Source organism: Lynx canadensis, chromosome B4 (assembly GCF_007474595.2).
Source record: "Lynx canadensis isolate LIC74 chromosome B4, mLynCan4.pri.v2, whole genome shotgun sequence".
Lineage (NCBI taxonomy): Eukaryota > Metazoa > Chordata > Mammalia > Carnivora > Felidae > Lynx > Lynx canadensis.
In genome coordinates, this window is record NC_044309.1 from 91,002,767 (window position 1) to 91,029,142 (window position 26,376).

The following is a 26,376-nucleotide window of genomic DNA, read 5'->3' on the forward strand; positions in this document are numbered from 1 at the left end:
TGCTAATATTTTAAACTGTGATGATATGGAGCTACATCTTTTAGAAATCCTTTAAAAGAACATCATTTATAGATACATTAAGAGTATTTATAAGGTGGGGTGATAGGTGTCTAGAATTTGTTCAATGTAATTCAGTGTGTGGGTGGAGTGGGGAAATTAGGATCAGAGTGGAGCCGTATAGCAAGATTGATCCTAAGTTAACAGTTGTTGATGCTTGGTGGTGTTGGATGGTCCATGATGCTTGGTGGTGTTGGATGGTCCATGCCACCATTCTTCTCCATTTAAAAAATACATTTGAAGTTTTCGTAATAAAATTGTTTTTTTTTTATTATTTATTTATTTAAAAGTATTTTTGTGTTTATTTTTCAGAGCGAGAGAGACAGAGCGGGAGCAGGGGAGGGGCAGAGAGAGAGGGAGACACAGAATCCGAAGCAGGCTCCAGGCTCCGAGCCGTCAGCACAGAGCCGGATGCGGGGCTCGAACTCACGAACTGCGAGATCATGACCTGAGCCTAAGTCGGATGCTTAACCGACTGAGCCACCCAGACGCCCGAAAACTGTAAAAATATCGGGACATCTGGGTGGCTCAGTTGGAGGAGCATGCGACTCTTGATCTCAGAGTCCCGAGTTCCAGTCCTACCTCAGGTGTAGAGGTTACTTAAACAAACTTAAAAAAAAAAAAGGTAGAAATTTCCTTAGAAAACACTCATGGATGCCTTGAGTAAACGATTATTTAATTAGTCTGGCTTCCTTACTTTCACAGACGGTGGTGGCTGCACGCACACTGTCTCATCCAGACCCTTATGAGCCATCTGTCCACCAGGCGACGTTCCCAGAACTTCCCACCGACACTCGCTCTAGAAGAGGCCCCCACCTCAGCTCTGCCCTGTTTTTTCACAGTTTCTTCCTAAATTGTTTTCCTGGTTGGGCTCCTGCCTTTGCCCCTCCCCCACATCTATTTTCACCAGTGCTGCCAATAGACAATTCCTCCTCTTTTCTTCCCAGAATATTTTTAAGGCATAAATCTGAATATGTTACTGTCTTACTTGAAGCTTTCCTGTAGTTCCTCAGTTCTTTTGAGAATAAAATACAACCACTTTGTATGAGCTGAGCTGGAGCCTCTGAGTCCCCAGAGGGTCATGCCCCCTCTCCCACCACAGTCCCATCTCCTAACTTCTCTCCTCACTGAACCAGCCGTAGCTCCTTAAAGCGTAGTTAGAAAAGTGCTTTTCTAACATCTTCAACCTGGCATGTGTTACTCCCTACGCACAAACGCCTTTCTTTCTCCGGAGAATTCCTACCCTTCCTTTGAGACTTGGCTCATGGGTCTCGTCTTTCAGGAAGGCTTCCTGGTTACCGGGCTGGGGCCAGCAGCTTTTCCAGGGGATCCCATAGCTCCTGTGTATTCTACCAGTGTTCTCAACTCCTCTTCATTCTTGTTCCCCTCCTCAAGGAGAAACATTCAATTCAATTTAAATTCTCTGTAACAAGAGAAATTAAATCTGAAGAATGGATTCAGTCAGGTAAGGTTGAGCTTTGAAGGGCCACAAACCATTCTAATATAATGTCTAAGATTCTTTGCTCCCTGAGAACCAATATTTGCCCCCATCAAGAATGCATGCATGTTCTAGTATATACTTTTCACTCTATGTTTGAATGATTTCTCTACTTGTCTCCGCCATTCGAATAGGATCACCTTGAAAATAGACATGTTGTCTTCATATCCCCAGAACAATGTCTGGCACCCCGGGGACTTTGGTAAACGGCTGGACAAATGAGCGAGAGGATAAGCGGATGTTGTTAGCCCGAGTCACCGTTCCGAGGGACGCAGTCTCTAAGAGAGCCTCGTGAGTCACTGTCCCGGTGACTCTGAGGTCTGGTTTTCTTCCGCAAGGTGATGTAAACCCAACTATGGCTCACTCAAAGAGTGACAGTAAGACCCGGGCTGCCACCGTGGGGACCAGCAAACCTAGAGCATCCTCCCTCCACAGCGCTGAGAGTGTCTGAGTCAGCTTCAGGCTACACTTCCCACTCCATCTGTCTTCTCGGGCTTTAGCCCAACTGGCAGTTGTAAGGTCCTACAGCTTAGGAGGGTGATAACCACCATTCATGCTCAGGCCATTTTGGAGGTGGAAGCATTCCAAGACCCTCTCTCCTTGAGGCTGCTCCAGCTTAGAAAGGAGCAACGGGAGTGTTTAGCCAGAACAAAAACTTTCTGAGAAGACAAAAATGCAGGATCGCCAGTAAGTTTCAAAGTGAGCCCAAACAGATGTTAATGATATTATAAGAAGCTTTTATATCGCAACAGAAGGTTTACAACTATTAGCGAAAGACATGAAAGGGGGCCGGCCTACTTGTTAGTTCTGCTCGGCTCTAGTTAAGAAAATTAATGGGACCACAGAACAGATGCAAAATTGCAGCGTTACTTATCTACAATGTTATTTTCGGGCGTCTTGAGTGTTGACTATTTAACCAAATAAACACTATCCGGCTTGAATCCATAATGGCAGCTGCTTCTGTGACCACACGGGGGGGCCTGGATTTGGGAGAGAGCCCTTGGAATGCATAAACGTACAGGTCAATCAAAGTTCACTTCAACTAAAAGCGACAGAATTCAGTTCACGGAGTATGGCTATGTTTCTTGGAGGACAGGACTGAGAAAATAAACCATTTAGAACAACACCCCTTACAGCTTCCTACTCTTGTGTGGTCATTTTATCTGGCCACTAAATAGTGTACCAACGGAGCTCCAAGGAGTTGCTGAGTGTCAGAGAGGAGAATTTGAATTTCTTTTGTTATGATAATTATATATGTATATATAATATATACATACACATATACATAGACATATATATACATACACACACATCTCCACATTATGCTGCTTTGTGACTGTGCTTCTCAAAGTGTAGTCTGGGGACTAGGAACTTCAGCATTATCTAAGAACTTGTTGTAAATACACATTCTCTTCACCTCAGACCTATAGGAATCCCCAAGTCTGGGGGAGGAACCCAGTCATCTGTGTTTTAACAAGACTTCTAGGTGATTCTGACTAGAGTTTGAGAACCATTACTCTGAGGGGCGCCTGGGTGGCTTAGTCAGTTGAGCATCACACTTTGGCTCAGGTCATGAATTCAAGCCCCACATTGCACTCTCTGATGTAAGCCTGTCAGCGAAGAGCCCACTTTGGATCCTCTGTCCCCTCTCTCTACCTCTCTCCTGCTTGCACTCTCCCCCAAATAAATAAATATTTAAAAAAATAAAACCATTACTCTGAGATCAAGCATGAAAAAAGGGAAGATACCCCCCCGCCCCCCTTTTTAAAAATCTATTATAGGTTCTTTCTTGAAGCCAGTCTTTTGCCAAAACCACCCCTTAACCACCGCTCCTAGCACAGCAAGGATCATTCTTGCTTGCTTGTAATGGGGACTTTCTGCTACTTCAGTCTAGATTTGAGGGGGAGAAAAGCTAGGGGAAATTACTGAAAAAAAAAAAAATAAAAGCTCAAATCTTTGAAGGGCAGATTTCACTGGTACTAAAGCTATCTGTGCACAAGGCTCTGTTTGGAAAGGCATAAAGGTAATTTGCTTTTGATGGGACAAACTGTAGCCTGGAAATGTTTCTCTATATAAATTAGAGCCCATGGAGGTAAAATATTGCATTTATGGTTTCTGAAAACATGCTCTATATTATAAGAGAGGTCTCTTGATCTGCAGATCAAGAGAGAAATCGCTAACAGCTATATATTTGATTGGCACAAAGGCAGTAATACAGAGCACACAGGCCCTTAGGAATTATTTGACACACATTTGCAAGTCTCCACCTATTTCTTCCTTCAAGTCCCCAAATTCTCAACTGTTTTGCTTCAGGGCTGCTTCTCGGCTAGCCACTCTCCCTCTCTTCATTTACATTGGATCTAGGCACAATCAAAAAAAGACAATAGATTTTATTTCAAGAGGGTTATTTGCATCTTTGGGGACCTAAGGATTGGGTAACAGCCCTTGTTTTGGAGCCTTGGACCCAGGCAAGAGCCATCTGGCTCTACTTGGCTTATCCTCCTGTGGTAATGAAAGATGACAAACACAAAAGCTCCTGAAGGCAGGATGGTCACTGAACATCGCGGGGAGGGAGGGAGGCAAATCCCTACCATTCCAAGGGTTCCAAAAGATTCGGACATCGTAAAATAAAGCTAAGATTAACGTAAAAGCATCCTAATACTGGCAGCTGGTAGTTAGGATTCATTGAGCCCTAGTAGGCACCACACATCACTGCTGCACGCTTACATGTATCACCTCCTTGGATGCTTGAAAACAGCCATGTGAAATAGGCATTAAATGGACATGTACAGATGAAGAAACGGATGCTCAGAGAATTTAATTTTCCCGTTTCCCAGCTTGTCAGTTGTGAAGCTAGCCTAGAGCTCTTAGTCATTTCACTCTCTTGGCCCCCGAGGCTGGACTAGAAACAAGAGTTGATTCAGACCCTTGAGTGTGCCCCATTCTTCACTAAACAATGGCAACCGGGTCATCACTGACCAAATACTATGGCCTCACTCCCCTGCTTTAAGTCTTTTAATGGCTCCCATTGGCTTCTGGAGTAAGGTTTGAATTTCTTAACATGGGTTAGGACTGTAATGGTCTGGCTTCAGTATATCTTTCTACTTGCCAACTACCGAGTCCTTACACATAATTTGTGCACCGGCTACATCTGTTACTAGGATGTGTCATGCTTTCTGATCTCCTGCTTTGGCTCACTGTCTTCTGGTTAATTCTAACAACACCTCCCAAACCCTTTCAAGACCAAAGTGGTTAGAAATCCTTGAGCTCCCCAGGCTCAAATGGATGCCTCCATATTCTCTTAACATTTTGTGCTTACACCTAGCCCATTCATCATACTATCAATTATTTTCTTCTGTGTCTCATATAAGGTGGTGACTGATTTGGGGGCAGGGATTGTGTGTTGGTTTTTTTTTTTAATGTTTTATTTATTTTTGAGACCGAGAGAGACAGGGCATGAGCAGGGGAGGGGCAGAGAGAGAGGGAGAATCCGAAGCAGGCTCCAAGCTCCCAGACGTCAGCACAGAGCCCAACGTGGGGCTCGAACCCATGAACTGTGAGATCATGACCTGAGCCGAAGTTGGACACCCAGCCAACCGAGCCACCCAGGCACCCCGATTGTGTCTTTTTTAATCTAAGAACTGGCTGACCCTAACACCTCATACACATCAAATACATGCCGATGGCATGATTGAATGGAAAACAAAGACTTTAACAATTTTGAGAGTAGTTCTACCATCTCCTTGGGTAAGGTACAAGGCAGAGCAATAAAATTAGTGTAACGGGAAGACGTGCCCACATTTTGAAGCCACAGCTATTAAACCCAACTGCAGTATTGCTAGCTTAGGAAAAGAAGTTCTATCACGTGTGGTTATAAACTTTCTGCAACTGATGAGAGCAACAAGGATTGAGGGGGCAGGGTCAAGGAAAGCACTGGAAGACTCCCAGAGTACAGAAAGTCCAACATGAATATGAACAACATTTTAGGGAGTGGAGACTATATGCTGAATATTGCCATTTTAAAACACTGAGACCAAGGATGGTAATAATTCACATCACCAGTTTAATTTCAGATTAAGCACAGCATCAAACTTCCCAAATCAGTGACTTGTTATGATTAATGCTTACTTCCCATTCATTTAAATCTTGCTGAATGATAAGAACAAAGGTGGAGAAAGGCATTTTAGGAAGCAGTAGCCATAAAAATAGTCCCCATGTATTGAACACCAACTGTGCCAGTAAATATTTCCATTACTAAGTGACAACTGCTCCGTAAGGCGAGTATTGCTGTCTGTACATTACTGAAAATATAGCGGAATCTCAGATTGGTTCAGTAGCTTGCCCAAACTCACATAGCTCAAATGTGGTGGAACTGGACTTTAAACTCAGGCCTGATCTTAAAGCATTGTGCTCTTTAGGACCACATAGTCTGCCTTGAACTAACTCATTTTGAATCATTTCCTCCCCCACTCCTTGCTCTGCTCTGAGTAAGAGTAGTCAGCTACTCAAGTTATACAGTACTTTACATCCTCATGTTGGAAGAGGATATAGAAACACTTAAATTCTTCCAAATCAATGATCAGATGGTAATTTTCAAATAGTGGTCTGTTATAAAAACATGTCTGAATGAGTATATATTTTCATATGCCAATTCGAGAAAATCTGGTTTGGGTAAATATGTCTCTCACATCTATACTTACAGTCTTATTTTGGGTAGGTGCACAGTTTTCAACGGAAGGATTTGGAATTTTAAAAATAGGACCTCCTTGGTGCACCTGGGTGGCTCAGTCAGTTAAGCATCTGACTTCGGCTCAAGTCATGATCTCGCAGTTCACGAGTTAGAGCCCCACGTCGGGCTCTGTGCTGACAGCTCAGAGCCCGGAGGGCGCCTGCTTCGGATTCTGCATCTCCCTCTCTCTATGTCCCTGCCCCGCTTGTTCTCTCTCTCTCTCTCTCTCTCTCTCTCTCTCTCTCAATCTCTCTCAAAAATAAATTTAAACAATTAAAAAATAAAATAAAATAAAAATACAGCCTCCTAAAAAAATAAAAAAAAACTTAATAAGCATGATAATTACCATAATACTAGGCATAGGGATTGTAGGGTGAAAGGGGAAAGGGGGGAAAGATGAACTGAAGGAAAGAAGCAATTGAAAGTAAGACCTGACTCTCCAAGTGCTCAGTTATTGTTTCTGGAACTCCTCCTGCCTGACATGTCTGCACAGCCTGGTGTTGGAACTGGGAACACCGCCAACTGTGAGCACTATACATATTCATCTCTGGCTTGGGTTTTTTACTCTGCAAGGAAGGTGGCTGAGATCTGCTTAGCTTGGCAAATCATACAAAATGGGTTTCTCCACAGAGTGTTGCCTCTTCACTAGGACACAGCCCAGACTGATGCTTGAGGCTTTATCCTTTTTGGAAATAAATCCCCCAAAGAAAGTGCAACTGAAGCATGCTTGTAAAGAGAAGAATGCAAACGTTGGTACAGAAAATCAGTTGCTTGAGAAATAATGAGTGGAAAATTTTAAACATTGGTTATAAAATATATTTAAAGACAATCATCCTTACCGGCTCTGCTGATGGATGCAACTACCAGTTTGTTTTAGCTTTGGATAGGAATCAAAACCACATGACCACAAACTCTAGATCTAGATGGCTTAATTATAGAAGATTCTAGAGCACTGACAATAACTCGTCTTTGGTTGGAACGAAGCTCTCTTAACCACTCTCTCTGTAACCATTACTGGATTAACTGATTCTCCATCCTCTTTGTAAAATGTACCTTTTTTTTTGAATTTTTTGAATGTTTATTTTTTGAGGGAGAGAGAGAGAGACAGAGACAGAGACAGAGCATGAGTGGCAGAAGGGCAGAGAGAGAGGGAGACACAGAATCCAAAGCAGGCTCCAGGCTCTGAGCTGTCAGCACAGAGCCTGACATGGGGCTCGAACTCACAGACTGCGAAATCATGACCTGAGCTGAAGTCGGAGGCTTAAGACTGAGCCACCCAGGTGCCCCTAAAATGTACCTTACAATGCCATCGAATGCTCTAGTGTAATAGGTCTCTCTCTCTAGTACCTCTGTGAATCTCTGTTCCTGCTAACAATTGTGTTGTAAGCTTAAAAATTTAGTCAATTTTGTTTATTCCCAAGCTTGTTGATGTTAGTTTTACTAGTTTTTGTAACTATGTAATCTGATGAATCTCACATAACCTATGAAACATGAGTACAGTGGTTCTATGAAAACAAAATCAAATTCTTTGGAAAGATTCAATAAGGGAGGTCGTTAGGCAAAAATCTACTGTTAATTCTGTAGAAGAAAAACTTGAAAATATTGGGCAAGTAAAAAAACCTAAATGGAGTAAATATTCAGATTAAATTCTTTAAATTTTCACTATATTAAAACAAAAACAAAACTGGAGATCATGAGCTGTATATTATATGTATGGTTTAGGAATCCAAACAAGTAAAAAGACTTGTAACTATGATCAGCAGAATGATATTCATAGCAAAGAAGTTGGCTTCACCCCTGAGATTGGTAAAATTTTAAGTTAAATGTTTATGCTATCCATAGCTATCATTTTCTGTTAATTCCCCACATAAACTGCGTCGTTCCATTATGGACTTTTTTCAATCAGCTCTAGGTTCTTATCATAATCAGATAAAAGACCCTCTACTGCTGCTCAGATTGTGTTCCTTGGACCACAGTAGGAAGGCTGCTAGAAATGCAGAGTCTCGGGCCTCATCTGGGTGTAATATCCAGGAACTGTGTTCTAACAAGCTCTTCAGGTGATTCTGAGGCCCTTAAAGTTTGAGAAGCCCTGTCCCATTGTGTTCCTCCATTACTGGAAACACTACCAATGAATACAGCCCTTTTAGAAAACAACAGGATACTTCCAATCCATGAGCATGGAAAATTTTTCCATTTCTTTGTGTCTTCTTCAATGTCTTTCATAAGCTTTCTATAGTGAAAGATACATAGTTTCACTCATATGTGGAATTTGAGAAACTTAACAGATGATCATAGGGGAAGGAAGGGAAAAAGAAGATAGAAACAGAGAGGGAGGCAAACCATAAGAGACTCTTTACTTTTTTTTAAGTCTCTACCTCATGGAAAAAAAATTTTTAAATGTTTTATTTTTATTTTTATTCTTTGGAGACAGAGACAGAGTGCGAGTGGGGGGGGGCAGTGAGAGAGGGAGACACAGAATCCAAAGCAGGCTCCAGGCTCTGAGCTGTCAGCACAGACCCCGACGTGGAGCTCGAGTCCATGAACTGTGAGATCATGACCTGAGCCGAAGTCTGATGCTTAACTGACTGAGCCACCCAGGCGCCCTTATAAGAGATTCTTAAATACAGAGAACAAACTGAGGGTTGTTGGGGGTGGGGTGGGGTAAGTGGGTGATGGGCAATAAGGAGGGTGCTTGTTGAGATGAACACTGGGTGTTATATGTAAGAGATGAATCACTGGGTTCTACTCTTGAAGCCAACACTACACTGTATGTTAAGTAACTTGAGAATTAAAAATAATTAAAGAAAAAAAAGAAAACATGATACAAGACTCATCAGGAATCATGAGAAGTTCCTTTTTACTCTTACTCAGCAGTTCTACTTCTAAAAATATTTCCTAAGGGAATAATTCAAAAGAAGAAGAGTTGAGTAAAGATATCCATACGTAAAGATGTCTGTGATTGTATTATCTACAATAACTGGAAGCCATCTAAGTAAGAAGAGAAAAATGATAAATAAATTACAGGCAGACAATGGTAGATATTAAGTGTTTGAAAAGTGGGTAATGTGCTTATGAAGGTGTAACACACACTGATTATGTAATACAAATATCAACTAGAAAATGACTAGTTCCATTGTGTTAGGGTAGTATTGGGTGATGCTTTAGTTTTCATTTTTAAACATTGCTTTGATACAGCTGCAATAATGTTGTATAATAAAAATCTTAACTGTACAATTTAAAAGCACCCCTATTGAAAATTCATAGTACCCTCTTAACACACAATTGAAAGACCCCTTTAACTATGTAAGACTCTGCTGCAAAGTCACTAGCCAGCTGTCGCAAGTAAAACATCAAGATGTCATATCTTTTGTGACAGACGGGCAGTCAGAGAAGTCAGTCGTAACTAAGAAGGCTATCAATACCTGAATTATCTTCATCTTTGCGGATTTTGAGCTTCACCAAGTCTTCACATTGCTGGAGGATCTGAACCGCATCTTCCATAGAACAGTTGTCCAGCCGGATGTTATCTATCGCAAGTAATTTATCCCCCAGTTCCAGGGTGCCAGTCCTGTTAGTAAACGCACAGCGACACATGATGAATGAGCACTTACCCTGGTCATTTAAGAGGCATTAAGAAGAGTGTGGCAGTAATGGCAGTCTTTAGAGGGAAAGACGTCCTCCAGCTATTTTTAAATTGCATTTTATGAACAAATCCCTTTTTTTCCAGTCTTGTTTTGGATGGCTGCCATGACACCAAATTTCAGAGTATTAAAAACATTTTTTTTAAGTGGTTTCTTCAAGTCGTCGAGGACAGCTATATAAGCTTCACTCAGGAATTCTAAGTTTCCCAGGAAGGGAGGTGAAGGGGCAAGGTTTACAGACACTGGGAGTCCTCATGCTTCTCCGCATCGGTGCACTCCTTTTCTTCCTGGGCAATTCCAGGTACTAGGAGAGGGCTGAGAGATGGTGGGCGAGACTTAGTGGATGTCAGAGTCTTGGTGTCCCTGCCCTTTCCACCTGTCCCGGGAAACACACTGTGGCTGCCATAGGGAGAAAGGGTGAATCTGATGCTACCTATCTGGGAGGTGGCCACTGAGAGTCTCACACTGGCCATGGACCTCTGCAGGTCTGTTGAAAATATTTAAGGTCCATCATGAAATAAGAAAAATAATGAGAATGGATATGTGTTTGTGCATATATGCACACACATACATATTTGTAAGGAAGGTTATGTTTTGGGAAGGACTATCTTTCATGCATTATGTCTGTGGCAGAGATTGCTAACTGCTTTCCTGCATCTAATCTCCTCTCTCTTCTACTGGGTCGCTCCTTGAAGATGCATGTCCCAGACTCCCTCGACACCACTCTCACTTCCCTTTCATGGCTAGAAAACCGCAATGATGGGAGCAAGCTGGTGAGGATGGCAGGATTGCTGCCCTAGTCCTGCACTGCCTGCCTGCCTCCCAGCTGTCACATGAGATACAGTGCAGTCTTGTCTGACCCAGTCTGTTTATGAGCCTCCCTGTCATGGCATCTGAGCCTATCCCGATATACCTAAACCCATACAATGTCCTTCCTGCTTTTTGAGCATTAGAGTATTTCTTTAATGAAATGACTGTGATAATAGAAGCGTTTCTTTTCTTTTTTTTTAAGTCTCAATTGGACAATAGAAAGTTATGTCTTATATAAGTATTCCCAAACATTTAAAAATATTTTGATCTGTGACACTGAAAGTTTGAGACTCCCTGAGTTTAATGGTATATGGGCGAAATAGGACATTGTTCTAGGCTCAGGGATCTGGCTTGGCTAGGGAGGACATTCGGGCATCTCGCAAAGCTCTCCCACAAGCTATTATCTTTATGTGGGGTGTTTCATAATTGGGACCATAAGTAGGACCACTTCCAGTTTCTTAGCTGGAAAATGAAGAGAGTCAGTGAAGGAGAGCCTAAGATAGATCCGGGAAGGACCCTAACAAATATTTTCAGGTGATTATTGTCTACAGTGGGTACAAAAATAAATAAATAAGGTGGGAGAGCTACACAGTCATTGCATGAGAAATGTTGAATATAATCAATTAATAGTGGCTGTCTGGAAAATGATTCATTAGGAAGGTCTACCTTGGGTGTGGAAAGGGTCACTTCTACTTTAATTAAGGAAGCCTTACACCCAGCTGCCTCAGTCGTTAGAGCATGTGACTCTTGATCTTGGGGTCATGAGTTCGAGCCCCATATTGGGGATAGAGTTTACTTAAAAAAGAGAAAAAAGAAAAAAAAGAAATGCCTTGGAATGAACCAGAAAATTCATTTTCCTTACCTATGTGCCACACTGCCTTTCTTGATATCTGATATGACAAGGGGATCTCCTGGTTTTCTGCTGGATGGTGCTGTAATAATAGATTTAGAATAGTCACATCTTTATACCCATGATTCACCCACACTGTACATTTCCAGTTTGTAGCAATGGTTAATGCAGGTACAGTTTGTATGCAAAGCAAAGCTGCTCAGCAAACAGATTAGAAAATGTGCACATTACACCTTCTTGATATAAAGATATTTGTGTTGGAAGTATTTACAAACTTAAAAACAAAAGCCAAGCCATTAAAAAATTTTTTTTACTGTTTATTTTTGAGAGAGACAGAGAGAGAGACAGAGTGTGGGCTGGGGAAGGGGCAGAGAGAGGGAGACATGGAATCCATTGCGGGCTCTAGGCTCCGAGCTTGTCAGCACAGAGCCCAACACGGGGCTTGAACTCATGACCCGTGAGATCATGACCTGAGCCAAAGATGGACGCTTAACCAACTGAGCCACCCAGGAGCCCCAAAACAAAATCATTTTAAATTTGCAGTTGGAGAAAGCAACTGCAGAACTTCCCATCAGGTTTAAATCTATTTCAACCTGTGATTCCCAAGAGAAAGGTGAAAGGTGAACACCCCAACTGGAGAGTATCAGACACAACTGGGGGCTCCCCTTAGGGGTATTCACATGTGCTCCTTTCTCCCTTCCCTTCTTTTTGGTGAGGAGACAGCACTTTTTATGGGACCATGCCATATTACTCAAGTGGATGGGGCTGGAAAGTGGATGAGATTCACTGATTTAAAGTTCTTTTTTTCAGAAGGAAATCTTTTGCTAGACAGACAGTAAATCTTAAAATTTTGCTCACACGTTCACACCTAGAATGCTCTGAAATGTTCTGGAATGTGACTATTTTGTTTTACTGAGAATAGTAAATATTTGGTGTGACTTAATTACATGTTTATACATATGCATATTCTAAATATATACATGTAACTTTTATCGAGTTTACAGATTATTCCATTATCCTGCACAGTGGTCAGTTTTGGGCTTTATAACTTCTCTTAGGGATGTTTCCATCTGATGAGACTCAATACATTTGGTATTGAGTCTACCTTAGATTTAATCCTGAAAATGAACTACAGCTCACATAAGTACAAAAATACCATCTTGATCTAGAAGGTTTACATTTAATGTAGGAGACTGATAATTAAAATAACCCATACCGACATTTATAAAAAAAAAAAAACAATTCGCCTCTGAGAGGAGAGGTTTTACCAGTTTGAAGTATGTTGTGATTTCCTTTTAAGGATCATTAAAAGGCCCCTAAAGTAAGATTTTATTATAAACAGGCTGATCACCCCATAATAATCATAGAACCATATCATATCCCATAATCCCATCTGAATCCCAGGAAAATGTTTATACTCAGGAACAGATGGTTTAATATCTCAACACAACATTGAAAAAAAAGCAAACACATATACCAATACCTTACCCGCTGTCTAAATTAGTCCATAGTAAATGTTAATGGGACTTCATTCAATCATTATTCTTAGCTTCTAGCAAAGTATGCAAAACATTCTATTCACTACAATTAATTCATAATTTAAACCTCCACTCAATGATCTGATATAATTCCGCTAGAGAAATAGAAACATTGAGCATTTTTACACATGTCATATTTCATAACCGCAAATTGTTTTGGGCATAGGGCACAAAAACAAAAACTTTGTTATCACCAGAAAATACAACTTTTCTAGCATCTGCCGATGAATTTACACTGTATTTTGCTGAGCTGTAGTAACATCGTAGAGCACTCAATGTTTCCCTTGGTTTTTAATAAAATCCATGTTCCACTGAAATGGTCTGATATGAAACAATAGTGGAGACAACAAACTACACCAAACCCATCTCTGTCATCTTTGCAGCAGAGGAAACTAGCACTGGGACCTCCTGGACAAACCCACACAGCTTTGCAGAGAGGCTTGAAAGTCATCATGGTGTGTAGGCACATATGGTGGCCATTCTCACGTTTACTAGATTCTTCTCTTTTTCTTTTAACCAAGACCATAGCCGAGGCTTGCAAAATTCATCAGGGTAGATGCGCACTGGAGTCATAAAGCCGAACCCGGAAGTGGGTCCAAATCTGTATGAGCTCCTGTCACCGTCAGTACCATGCCTAGCAGGCATATTAAATGAATGTGGCTCTGGGAGCCCAGTCATTGTTTGCACACCCTAGTATAGTAAACCTTGGTTTGTGAGTAACTTGTTCCGCGAGTGTTCTGCAAGACGAGCACACATTTCTAATACGTTTTAACTTGATAAACGGGAGATGTCTCACAATTCGAGTAGGATGTGACACCGAACGTCAGGTGATCACAAGTGAGCCAATGGTGGTTCTCTCTCTCTCTCTCTCTCTTGCTGCAGGATTATGGGTGATCACCTCCCATGCTCGGATGCTTGATCTCAGGCTGTGGTGTTTGGCAGATAGCAGTGATTTTTCAGAACGTTGGAAGGTGCCCACAACTGGCACGAGTGTATTTTTTTGTCATTTCAAAGCAACTATGGACAGTCCTTTACTTTCCCATTCAAGAGTAAGCTTAGGAATGTTTTGCTTCATTCTAGGTCATCGGATAGGTTCCTTGTTAAAGATGCATGGAAAGAAAAAGGTCCCATTGAGCCAACAGATAGCAATGATTCTGTTAGTGATAGTGAAAGTCGTCCTACACAATAACCCTCCTCTCTCTTGTCTCCCCTCACACCAGCCACGAAGGTTTTCAAAGGTAATTGCAGGTTAATTTGTTTATTTTTCTTTATATTTTGTATTTTCTTTACTATTTGGTATTATATGACAGTATTGTAGTCATTTTTATATGAATATTTTGGGGTTGTGGAACGAATCATCTGAGTTTCCATTATTTCTTATGGGAAAATTCGCTTTGATATACAAGTGCTTTGGATTACAAGCATGTTTCCGGAATGAATTATGCTCACAAACCAAGGTTTTACTGTACCATGTTTTAATTCTCCACTCTTTGAGAAGAAGTCACAAACCAAGCATCCTTGTGATCCAAGAGCCTTGTGATGCTTTAAAAAGCTAGATTAGTTGCCAGCATTTAAAAGTTAGTAGATTTTGGGGCGCCTGGGTGGCGCAGTCGGTTAAGCGTCCGACTTCAGCCAGGTCACGATCTCGCGGTCTGTGAGTTCGAGCCCCGCGTCGGGCTCTGGGCTGATGGCTCAGAGCCTGGAGCCTGTTTCCGATTCTGTGTCTCCCTCTCTCTCTGCCCCTCCCCCGTTCATGCTCTGTCTCTCTCTGTCCCAAAAATAAATAAACGTTGAAAAAAAAAAAAATTAAAAGTTAGTAGATTTCATGTGTAACTTCTTTTAAAAAATTAGGAAGGCAGAGCACTTGGCAGGCTCAGTCAGAAGAGCGTATGACTCTCGATCTCGGGGTTATGTGCGTTTGAGCCACATGTTGGGTGTAGAGATTACTTAAAAAAATAAATATTTTAAAAAATTTAAAAAAATTAGGGAGGCAATATGGTATAGTGATTAAGAGCCAAGAGTTGGCAGCCAGATGCTTGGGTTCAAAATCCTGGCCCTACCACTTATTAGCCATGTGCAGTTGAGGACATAGTCTTTAGGTACCTTAGTATTCTCATGTCCAAATGGTGATGAGGAATAATAACAGTACTTACCTAGAGGGTGTTTTTTTTTTTTTTTTTTTTTTTTTTTATAAGGATTGAGTTTTTACATTAAAGCGACTGGACCGGTGCATAAGCAAGTGTACGTGAGCGTTCACTCTAATGATTATCTATCAACACTGGACATGTTCCAACTCCTCCCTTGGATGGAGCCTTCAATTTCCCATTTGTTACTGTCCTCACTTGGATGGGTCTCATTCACTGACTTGCCTCACCCCTGAGGGCTTCGGAATTTGTGACCCTTTGAATGAGAATACACCAGCACTCAGTGCTTCACATTTGATTGGAGATCTCCACAGAATCATTTGTTTAAAACATACTTATTGAACACCAACTCTGAGTTAGATAGCTCTGCTCTGGCCACTGGCCATGAAACCCCAGAGAAGTTGGATAGCAAGGAGAGGCAGGGCCGGTTAAATCTCATGAAGTTCTTAGGCACAAAGCTCTCTTTTCCGCCAAGTGATTCCAACTGGGAAGGCCATACAAGCACATCATATGGTGGGGAGGTTACACTAAAGGGTCAGGGGTGTGGCCTAGCAAAGAAGGGTAACGCATGGTTATTAAAGTTCTGAGAAAACCAAAATGCTTTCACAAGTGCTTGAAATCTCAGTATCAATTGGTCACATGTGCAGAACTGAAAGCCTAGGACAAAAGAGAAAGAGCAACGACAGCTGTTTCGCAATCCAACAAGGGGAGGTCCCTAGAAATTTTATCCTAAATCACAAGTACCTGTTTGTATAACATGACAATGACCGACATTTCCATGCTGCCCACAGACGTACATTCTTGATCCTCAAGAGGACACTACCTACTCTATTGTTTCTCAAAAATCTGCGTTTCTATTTTTTACTTTTTATATCAAAATTATACGTGTCAGATTTCTGCAAGAGCAGCCCTTTACTTCCGACTTCCCCAGGTGCAACTTTTGGCTGTTGCTCTATTGGTAAGTAACATACAACTGTTACTATTTCATTACGTTTCAGTGCTAGTCATTGACCTTCTATTATGAAAGATGGGGAGTTCGTTCTCTCCCGCTCTATACCAACACCACACTCATATATGTTGCTTGTCCTGTGGGCTCCCCCCATTCTTCCAACACAGTTTTCTCTTAATTTTTCATAAGATCGATATTTTCCTCAGACTATGTAAACAGTACTCACAGACGAGTCATGTCACATACCATGCCTTTTCATAGGACATGTTTTCCCTGTAGTTGTCTGTTGTCTTGGTGTCTTTGTTTGCTTAGTTTTCTTGGCTTTATCATGAATCCAACTCCTCAGATTTCCCAGATTATACAAAGCTCCTCTTAATATGTAAAATCAGGGGCACGTGGGTGGTTTAGTCGTTTAAGCATCAGACTTCGGCTCAGGTCATGATCTCACGGTTTGTGGGTTCGAGCCCCGCATCAGGCTCTGGGCTGACAGCTCGGAGCCTGGAGCCTGCTTCGGATTCTGTGTCCCCCTCTCTCTGCCCTTCCCCTGCTCATGCTCTTGTCTCTCTCTCTCAAAAACAAATAAACATTAAACAACTAAACATATATATATATATATATATATACACACACACACACTGTATATATATACTATATATATTATACAATATATATACTATATATACTATATATGTATAGTACATATATACTATGTATATATAGTATACTATATACTATATATACTATATATATACTATATATTATATATATACACGCTATATACTATATATACTATATATATACTATATATTATATATGCTACATATATATGTATATATATATATGTATATATATATATATATACACACACTATATATACTATATATACTATATAATCAGATGAGGGATTCTAGCAAAGGTTCACAACCTGTCTGGGCTGTTTGCTTCCTAGGGTTGCTACCCAGATCTTGGGAACTTCCTTCCCACAGACCCTGCGAACCCAGATAGATGTTCTCTTGACTTTTGTTACGCTTATTAAACATGGAGGCCATTAGACTGAGGTGGCTCTAATGCTGTGCTGGCCTATAGAAGCAAACCAAAATCTCAGCCTGTCAATGTCTTAAGGTTACACAATCAAAAAGCTAAGGAAAACCAATCACAAACAGCCAACTGGGCTTTCGGCTACATCCAACCAATAATCTCCTTTCTCTGTATCTGCACTTCCCTTATGTGTCCTTCCCAGGCTCCTGTGGGTAGAGTGCCCCTAACCACTTCCAGTTTGGCACTCCCTGACTCGAATCTATTTTTGCTCAAATAAACGCTTAAAATGTTTAACGTGCATTAGTTTATTTCTTAACACTAATGACATTAGTAAACTAATAACACTTAGTTTACTTCTCTCCTCTTTCATTCTGTAATGGCTATTCTTTGGATTTTGTGTCATTTGGACTCAGCCTGAATAATTCTTCTCTAGTCTAGATTCCTCATTTATTTGTTTTGTTCTCATTTCTGGACTTTTCCCTCAGCTTCATTTTCCAATATTATAATTTCTGCCACATTATGCTCCGAGAGCTCTTTGTCCCCCTCAGTATGTTATGTTATATTAGTAGTCGTCTCCTGCCTCCCACAGATGCAACATCACAGGTTGTCACTAATGTTAATGAAAGCTTTTTCCTTGTTAAAGTTTTCTCCTTCCTGAATGTGCGGCTTCTGTTTTTCTTTTTTGTTTCTGGTTACAGTCTTGCATATTAGATTCTTTCCTCAGGTGTCTGCTTTTTCATAGCTGTCTGTTCACATTAAGGAGAGCACCCCTAAAAGGCTGTTTGAAAGCTGGGTGTACCTGTGGTCTTCCCGGGATAGTTCAGGCCAGGCTGTTTCTTTGGGTCACATGGCCCTGATTCTTTCTCCCACTTTGAGGGTATTAAGCCTGGCCACCTAGCTTGTTTGAGCCTTCGGAGGGGAAGAAGGCTGGCAGTCTTAGGTATATACACTTTCCCTATATATATTCAGTATATACACTTTCCCTATATATATTCGGTATATACACTTTCCCCTCACCTGTTTTTAGAGTGGTATTGCTACACTCAGCTGGTCCGGAGACCCTCCATGTCATGCTTTCCAGAGAATGGACCTAGGTTCTGGCTGTGGTGGCTGGGGGAAGGCATCTAGGAATAATTAACAGACTTCCCACCATTCCTCCTGTCTCCTCTCTACCATCACTCTCACTGCTGGAAGTTCCTGACTCCACTGTCTTGCTTTTGTTGGGAGTTTTGAATGCAAACCAGGTTCCCTGTCAGCTTTCCCTTCTGCTTCTATAAATTCATCTTGCTCCATCTTCTCTGCCACTTCCAAATTTGGTTGCTGTTGGGGCGCCTGGGTGGCTCAGTCCATTGAGCATCTGACTTCCGGCTCTGTGCTGACAGCTCAGAGCCTGGAGTCTGCTTTGGGTTCTGTGTCTCTCTCTCTCTCTCTGCCCTTCTGCCACTCATGCTCTGTCTCTCTCTCTCTCCCTCTCAAAGATAAATAAACATTAAAAAATATATTTAAAAACCCAAAAAACAAATTTGGTTGCCGTTAACTATTTTCCCCTTCTCCTTTTGGTTTTGTGCCTTTTGAAAAATCTTATACTGTCATTTAAAAACGGTATGGGGTGGGAACAGAGCTAAATGCCAGCGTTCAAGCTATCATCTTTTGACCTCTGAAGATTTAAACCCACTAGTCATCCTTCACTATCAGAACTGACTCTTAAAGTGAACACGTATTCTTTGCTTCTCAAACAGTTGTCGGAAGAGGTAGAAAATGACGCTGTCTTTTGTTTAAAAATTTTCGTCTGTATTAGAAGACAGGTAAAATCTTCTGAATTCTGGAGCTAATTAAATATGACTCAACAAAGCATCCCAAGAACATTCTATAATAACTAGCTATTCATGGATCTTACGCTGCTAGTCAAGGTACTCTGCTCAAAGGGACTAGAAACGTGTCCAAACTACACTGGACACACACACACACACACACACACACACACACACACTCATTCAGCTTTACTTGCAACTGTATATATGACACCTGGCAAGTAAAACAAGTTATTTGATTTGAAATGGAGCAGTGAGTAGAATTTTTATTGCAAAGTTGGCAAAAAACTTGAGCCATTCTCTTTAAATACGTTTAAGACTTAAGGGGGAAATGACAGATTTGTTGTGCTTGTCATAAAGGCTGCTTTACGATTTTATAAATAAAAAAAGCAAGGCTTTGTTCCTGAAAACAATTCAGTCTCAACTAAAAAAGAAAGCCAACAAATTAACTCCACTCACAAAATGCTGTCTTTTGCGTTTCTGATATAGGATGCGGGAAGGGTCATCAATCAGGTGGAGGCAGCGATGGGTGGTGGTGTGGCAGCAAAACCCATGTGAAGTCAGACAGAATGGGTTTGAATCCCGTGTGGCCCTGATGAGTTCTGGGTCTTGGGCAGGTTACCCAGCTGAGCCTTTCTATTCTAGAAAATGGGCATTGATGCCACAGGGCCACTTTGAGGATTAATAATGTAAGAACACACATAAATTGCTTATCTCCATGCCTGGTACAAAGTAGATACAAACTGTAGTAAAACAGCAAAAGAAAACACCCATATCAACGTGACTTGACTGACAACCGCGCATGACAGGCAGCCGCGGCTCTCTGGCTTGGAAGGCAGCCGGGCCGTGTTAGAGGGTTCGCGCTCTGGCATCTGATTGGCTGAGCTGTCAGAGTTTTAGGATGTTGTCCTATACCCCATCCTTCTGAGAGGCTGTTCCACTTTATTTGCTATAATAAATTGCTCCATGTTATAGCAATAACATCAATAAAAGTAATGCCTGATGTTAATGTGCTATGAATGTCTCATCAGGAACTGAAGAAAATTAGTCTAAAACTGCTCACCACATCCAAAGTCAGAGAGGCTCATTTCTCAGTCAATTAGGTATGAAGAGTGAGGCTTAAGCCAAGTGTAAAAGGCGCCGGTGGAATGCGTCCCGAGATGAGGGCCTGCCTCTTAGCACTCAGGTTTCCACAAGGTAAAGATGGATGAGGACTTTGTATAAAGATAGTGAGATACGTCAATAAAGCCCTGCATTGCCTCAGTTTCACTAACAGTACCTGCGTGTGTTTGAGAACAGCATCCCTTGGTTTCCTACCCAAGTGCCGTAATTGTGTGCGGTACAGCTTGAGTTAAAATATTTCATGAGGCTCTATATGTAAGATAAATAGCAATCATCATAATAACGAACACTTGTTAGGGTTCATAATCAGTTCTAGGCACTCTGCGTATACCAACTCATTTAATCTTGTCAACCATGCTATCAAGAAGCGAGCAAGTGCACCATTTAATAGATAAGAACATGGTACAGAGAGGTCAAGAGAATCGAGGAGTGGGGTGGTCTAGGCTCTGAAGCTTGCTCTTAATCATTTTTCAAGTTAGTGTATCTTTGGCTCACACAAAGGCCTTTGCTTAAACATCTATATTCACTGTCTCCTTCAAAGGCTCATTTTCTGGAGTGAACAGTGGTTAGTAGAAGATAGTTACTAGAAGATTGTTTCTGATGGACTCCTTATTCATTCACTCAACAAAGAGAGGGATTAAATAAGCACCATGTAGGGGCGCCTGGGTGGCTCAGTCGGTTAAGCCTCCAACTCTTGATTTTGGTGCAGGTCACGAGCTCACAGTTGGTGGGATTGAGCCCCGCATTGGGCTCTGCACTTGGAGAGCAGAGTCTGCTTGGGATTCTCTCTCTTTGTCTCTCTCTGCCCCTTCCCTGCTCTCTCAAAAAAAAAAAAATAACATAAAAAAAAATAAGCACCTTGTATACGTCAGGAACTGTGTGAGGCCTCAGGAGTTTACTATTTCATAACAATAAACACGGATTCTGGCCTTTTTAAAAATTCTTATTTATTTTTGAGAGAGAGAGCACGAGCAGGAGGAGGAGCAGAGACAGGGAGGCATAGAATCCAAAGCAGGCTCCAAGCTGGCAGGCAGCACAGAGCCTAATGTGGGGCTCGAACTCATGCAATGTGAGAACATGGCCTGGACTGCAGTCAGGTGCTTAGCCAACTGAGCCACTCAGGTGCCCCTGGCCTTTTTTTTTTTTTTTTCTTTAAAGTAAATTCTGTTTTCTCATTTGGGAAAATATAAGTATTTTCCATGAGGAGACACAAACTCAGTATGGCGATAAGTTGCATAAATGGAGCTGTAGCTCCATAGACGGGCTGACAAGCATGTCTGACAAGCTTATGTGTCACATCCAGGAATAGCATCCTACTGGTAGCTTCCATAAACCGCTTCAGCTTACCGCTGGCTAAAAGTCAGGCCGTTCTTGTGGGGGTTTTGGGGTAGTTTCCATTGTTGGTATTAAATGTAATGCTTAATACATGTATAACACCATCAAAAAGCATAATTTTAAATGACTCTTCACATGAATAAAATATGTTGTACTTGTGTGTACCTGAATACACGTCGAAGTGTATTCAAAGTGTATTCAAAGATTAAGCAGCTAAGTGCCAACTTTAAAAAAAAAGAATATATCATAGGATTAGTTTCTACATGGATACTCTCCTTTATAGTTAAACTACGCTTTTGTGTATATCAATTTTTTTCTTTAAATTTTTAAAAACGGAGGTATAGTTGACACACAGCGTTAGGTTAGTTTAAGTGTAAAATACAGTGGTTCGACAGGTCTATTTGTTATGCTATGCTCACCACAAGTGTGGCCACCCACCACCTGTCACCATGCAATGCTGTTACAATACCATCGACTATATCCTCTATGCTGTCCCTTTTGTTCCCATGACTTACTCATTCCATAATGGAAGCCTGTATCTCCCACTCCCCTTCACCCATTTTGTCCATCTCCCTACTCTCCTCCCCTATGTATATCAACTTTTAAGAATAAGTCTATTGCAGGGGTGCCTGGGTGGCTCAGTCGGTTAAGCATCCAACTCTTGGCTTTGGCTCAGGTCGTGATCTCTCAGTTCGTGGGTTCGAGCCCCATGTCAGGCTCTGCACTGTTAGTGCAGAGCCTGCTTGGGATTCTCTGTCTCTCCCCCCCTTTCTCTCTGCCCCTCCCCTGCTCGTGCTCTCTCTCAAAATAAATAAATAAACTTAAAAAAAAAGACTAAATCGATTGTATGAAAAACCATAAAGACAATTTTCCCACTTAAAATTTGGAAGTAAAATGACTATGTGGCAATAGAAGCTTCTGAGCAGTGGGTGTCTTTGGCCTGTGCACAAGCAATACACATCTCTAAGGACAGGGAGTGCATTTTCAAAACGTAGCAGAGGGCCTAGGCGTGGTAGGCGCTCAGGACGCATTTATTTAACGAAGGCAAAGGGAAGAAAGAACGGAGTGGACAGTGCGCCTCTGTGAGAAGCCAGCAGTTTATGCCCTACTCCAAGAGAGGCCGTTTTCTTGGGACAGAGAGAGACAGAGCATGAACGGGGGAGGGGCAGAGAGAGAGGGAGACACAGAATCGGAAACAGGCTCCAGGCTCTGAGCCATCAGCCCAGAGCCCGACGCAGGGCTCGAACTCCCGGACCGCGAGATCGTGACCTGGCTGAAGTCGGACGCTTAACCGACTGCGCCACCCAGGCGCCCCGAGAGGCCGTTTTCATAGCCAATTCTGAAGGAATAAATACATGGAATGGAATAAACAGAATAGAGAGCAGCTTTGAAGCTACACGGGGGTTGCAGCAGCCACGTTGAGCCCCAAACATTTTTAGAATAGTAAGTTCTGATGAGTTCTCCCTTAATTTCAGTAACCAGCGCTGTTGAGAGAATAACCGCATCCCGTTTCATGATGAACAGACTGAGAGGCTAAGCAACCCAGTTAAAGGCATAAGTGACTTCAGTAGTACCTAGAAGAGGTCCAGAGTCTTCCAAATCCCATCTCACCTTTCTACATATCATAGAGAGGCATGTAGACACCTCGGTCCTACTCTTCTCCCAGGAGGCCACACTGGCGTTCAGGAGGTGGGTACAGGTGCTCTCTCATACACATAGCTTCTTGTCCTTAACACTGATTCTGTGTTGTAGGTCCACTATTTTTAGTGTTGCGCCAGATCTGTCTGATGTATTGGTTATAACTGAAATTTCATTTTCAGTGTTGCATTTATATTGTCAACGTTGCAGTGGACAGCCCCCATTTCACACTGCCCAGTTGAGAACTATTTTTGCCTTAACCGCTGACATAAATGCGATCCAACAGAGTGTAGCGAGGCATGGCATAAAGTGCCTTGATGTAACCTCATCACTCTTTCTTGAAGGGACCACTCCTTGATCACAAACATTGCCTCTTTGGTCTTCATGTATTAATCATTTGCTTCATTTTCTTGGGGCATTTGTGGATGAACCTAGTTTATGGATATTAACAGCATAAAAACTTCAATTCCCATTCTATAAACAGGGGCTGAAATTTTCAAAGCTGTTTTACCAAAGCAGTTATTCATCTAGAGCCCGAGGAAAGGAGGGAATTAAACACATTTATAGTTCTGCTTTTCTTTTTGGTTTGGTTACCCAGACACCTTGGACCATGCAGGAATTCAGAAAGTTACTAAATTAACAGATAATATTTCAGTGTTGTAAAATGGCTTATAGATGCATAGTGGGCAGATAGGAGGATAGTTTTAAAAGGAAATAAATGCAACTTTTGTTAGTGAAATGGATTATTGTGAAGACTTAATCACAATATAATAAAATGTAGGGAACCTATATGCATTTATATGCTCATTTAATTATTCATGGTGGGGGTGAGACACATTTATTGGGCACTTATTACTTGCCAGGGACTGCACTAGGTATAAATATGTCATATACCTATATACTAGGTATATAAATATGTTATATACCTACATACTAGGTATATAAATATGTTATATACCTACATACTAGGTATATAAATATGTTATTTTACATAATACTTCAAACAATTCTATATTTTGTAAAAGGCGAAAGATTTATGCGATCTGAAGAGAAACCAGAGTATAAACAATCCTATATTTTGTAGATATCCTTATTTCCATTTGACAGATGAAGAAACATAAGATTGGAGACAGTTTAAGTAAATGCCACATTTACACCACTAGTTAAAGTGCTAGAGGTGTGAGTGGCTCTGTATGTTTGTAACATTACAGAGAAACTTGGCAATGACACTTAAAACATTTTTCACACCTGTAAGCCATTTGACAATACAATTTCCTAATGTCTTTTTTAAATGCTGCATTAAAAAAAAAAAGTCACTTTTACTTACAACTGATGGTTATTCCAAGTTCCACATTATGCTTCTTAGGGAGCTTTACATGAAACGTTCCACTACTTGGGATGACAGACTCTGTAATTTCAAAACAAAGAAGAGTACGTTTGTAGGTGACCAGGAAGAATGGAGCACCAATCAATGGAAATGCATCAGGGATTCTTGTATCATAATCGTCTGAAGTTCAAGTTGTAGGAATTGAAGTAAATGAATGCCTATAAAATCCTGATAAATTGCATTCCTGGTTAAGAGTGGATGTCCTGCCCAGAGGTAACTGTGTGCATTTCACAGCAACAGCTGAGTTCAGTATTTCTTAAGTGTTATTCAGGCAACATTTGCATCGAATTTGCCTGGAATGCAAGTTACAAACAGATTCCTGAATCATCTGGGATCTATGGAATCAGAGTTTCTGAAGACAAAGCCTAGACGTCTACATTTTAAACATATTCTCCAGGTGATTTTTTTAAACAGATTTTTTAAAATGTTTATTTTAAAAAATTTTTTTAATGTTTATTTTTTGAGAGAGAGATTGACAGAGTGTGAGCAGGGGAGGGGCAGAGAGAGAAAGGAAGGCACAGAATCTGAAGCAGGCTCCAGGCTCCGAGCTGTCAGCACAGAGCCTGACGCGGGGCTCGAACCCACAGACCGTGAGATCGTGACCTGAGCTGAAGTCAGAGGCTCAACCGACTGAGCCGCCCAGGTGCCCCTTTAATGTTTATTTTGAGAGAGACAGAGAGCGAGCGGGGAAGGGCAGAGGGAGGGAGACATAGAATTTGAAGCAGGCTCCAGGCTCTGAGCTGTCAGCACAGAGCCTGACATAGGGCTAGAACTCATGGACCATGAGATCATGACCAGAGCCGAACCCAGATGCTCAACCAACTGAGCCACCCAGGTGCCCCACTCTCCAGGTAATTCTTAGGTATACTAAAGTTTAATCATAGGTCTGGTTTTACATATATATATATATATATATATATATATGTGTGTGTGTGTGTGTGTATATATATATATATATATATTTTTTTTTTTTTCTCTTCAACCATATTTTTCCAGAATTACCTAGTCAGCAATTCTTTTTTTCAACTGTTTCTTGAAGGTAGCTAGGGGAATAGGTTTTAAGAGAAATTTTAGTTTGATGCGATGGTTGTTGATAGGGGCTGGGGGTGGGGGATAGGAGGTGCCTTAATTTGTAATATAAACAGTGAAAAGTACCCCTCAAGAGGTAGAAGCAAGAGTGATTCTCAAAATATTTTGCAGCCAGAAGGGTACTGGCCACAACCAGTCAGACTGGACGCTGACTGCTAGGTTGGAACAGAGGGTCCCCGGAGGACCCAACTGCATCAAGGATTGTGCTTAGGTTTCTGGATCATGGGGAGCTCTGGGAGGTCCCGGGGAGGAACGGGAGGGCAGGGGGCACTGGGACAGGGCGCAGGTTGGCTCAGATCCTGTCCAACCGGTACAGAGGTAAGGTGACACTGTAGCAACAGAGAGAATCAGTGGAGCTGGCTGAATCTCAACCCTGGATAGAACTCAGCTGATTTTACCAGGGCCTGACTAGTATTGGAGAAAAGAGGAAACTGCTACATATTCTTAAATAGACTCTTCTTAAAATTCCTTTAACAGTCTGGGAGACCTTCAGTTAGAGTTAAGGCTGAAAAGAAAATACATTAAATGTCCGGTTAAGCTTCCGACTTCAGCTCAGGTCATGATCTTGAGGTTCGTGAGTTCGAGTCCCACATCTGGCTCTGTGCTGACAGCTCAGAGCCTGGAGCCTGCTTCAGATTCTGTGTCTCCCTCTCTACCTGCCCCTCCCCTGCTCATGCTCTCTCTCTCTCTCTTTCTCAAAAACAAACATTAAGAAAAGAAAGCAAGAAAGCAAAAAATAT

General features: G+C 41.5%; 1 protein-coding gene across 1 annotated transcript in view; it reads right to left on the reverse strand.

Moving 5' to 3' along the window:
- The window catches only part of GRIP1 (glutamate receptor interacting protein 1), a 177,205-nt gene that overhangs the window by 47,138 nt on the left and 103,691 nt on the right, over window positions 1–26,376 (reverse strand). Inside the window, exons 12-14 of the mRNA XM_032593792.1 lie at window positions 24,488–24,667; window positions 11,598–11,667; window positions 9,707–9,852 (exon numbers count right to left, since the gene is read on the reverse strand). Of these exons, the coding sequence (XP_032449683.1) occupies window positions 9,707–9,852; window positions 11,598–11,667; window positions 24,488–24,667 (396 nt within the window). The remainder of the gene's footprint in view (window positions 1–9,706; window positions 9,853–11,597; window positions 11,668–24,487; window positions 24,668–26,376) is intronic.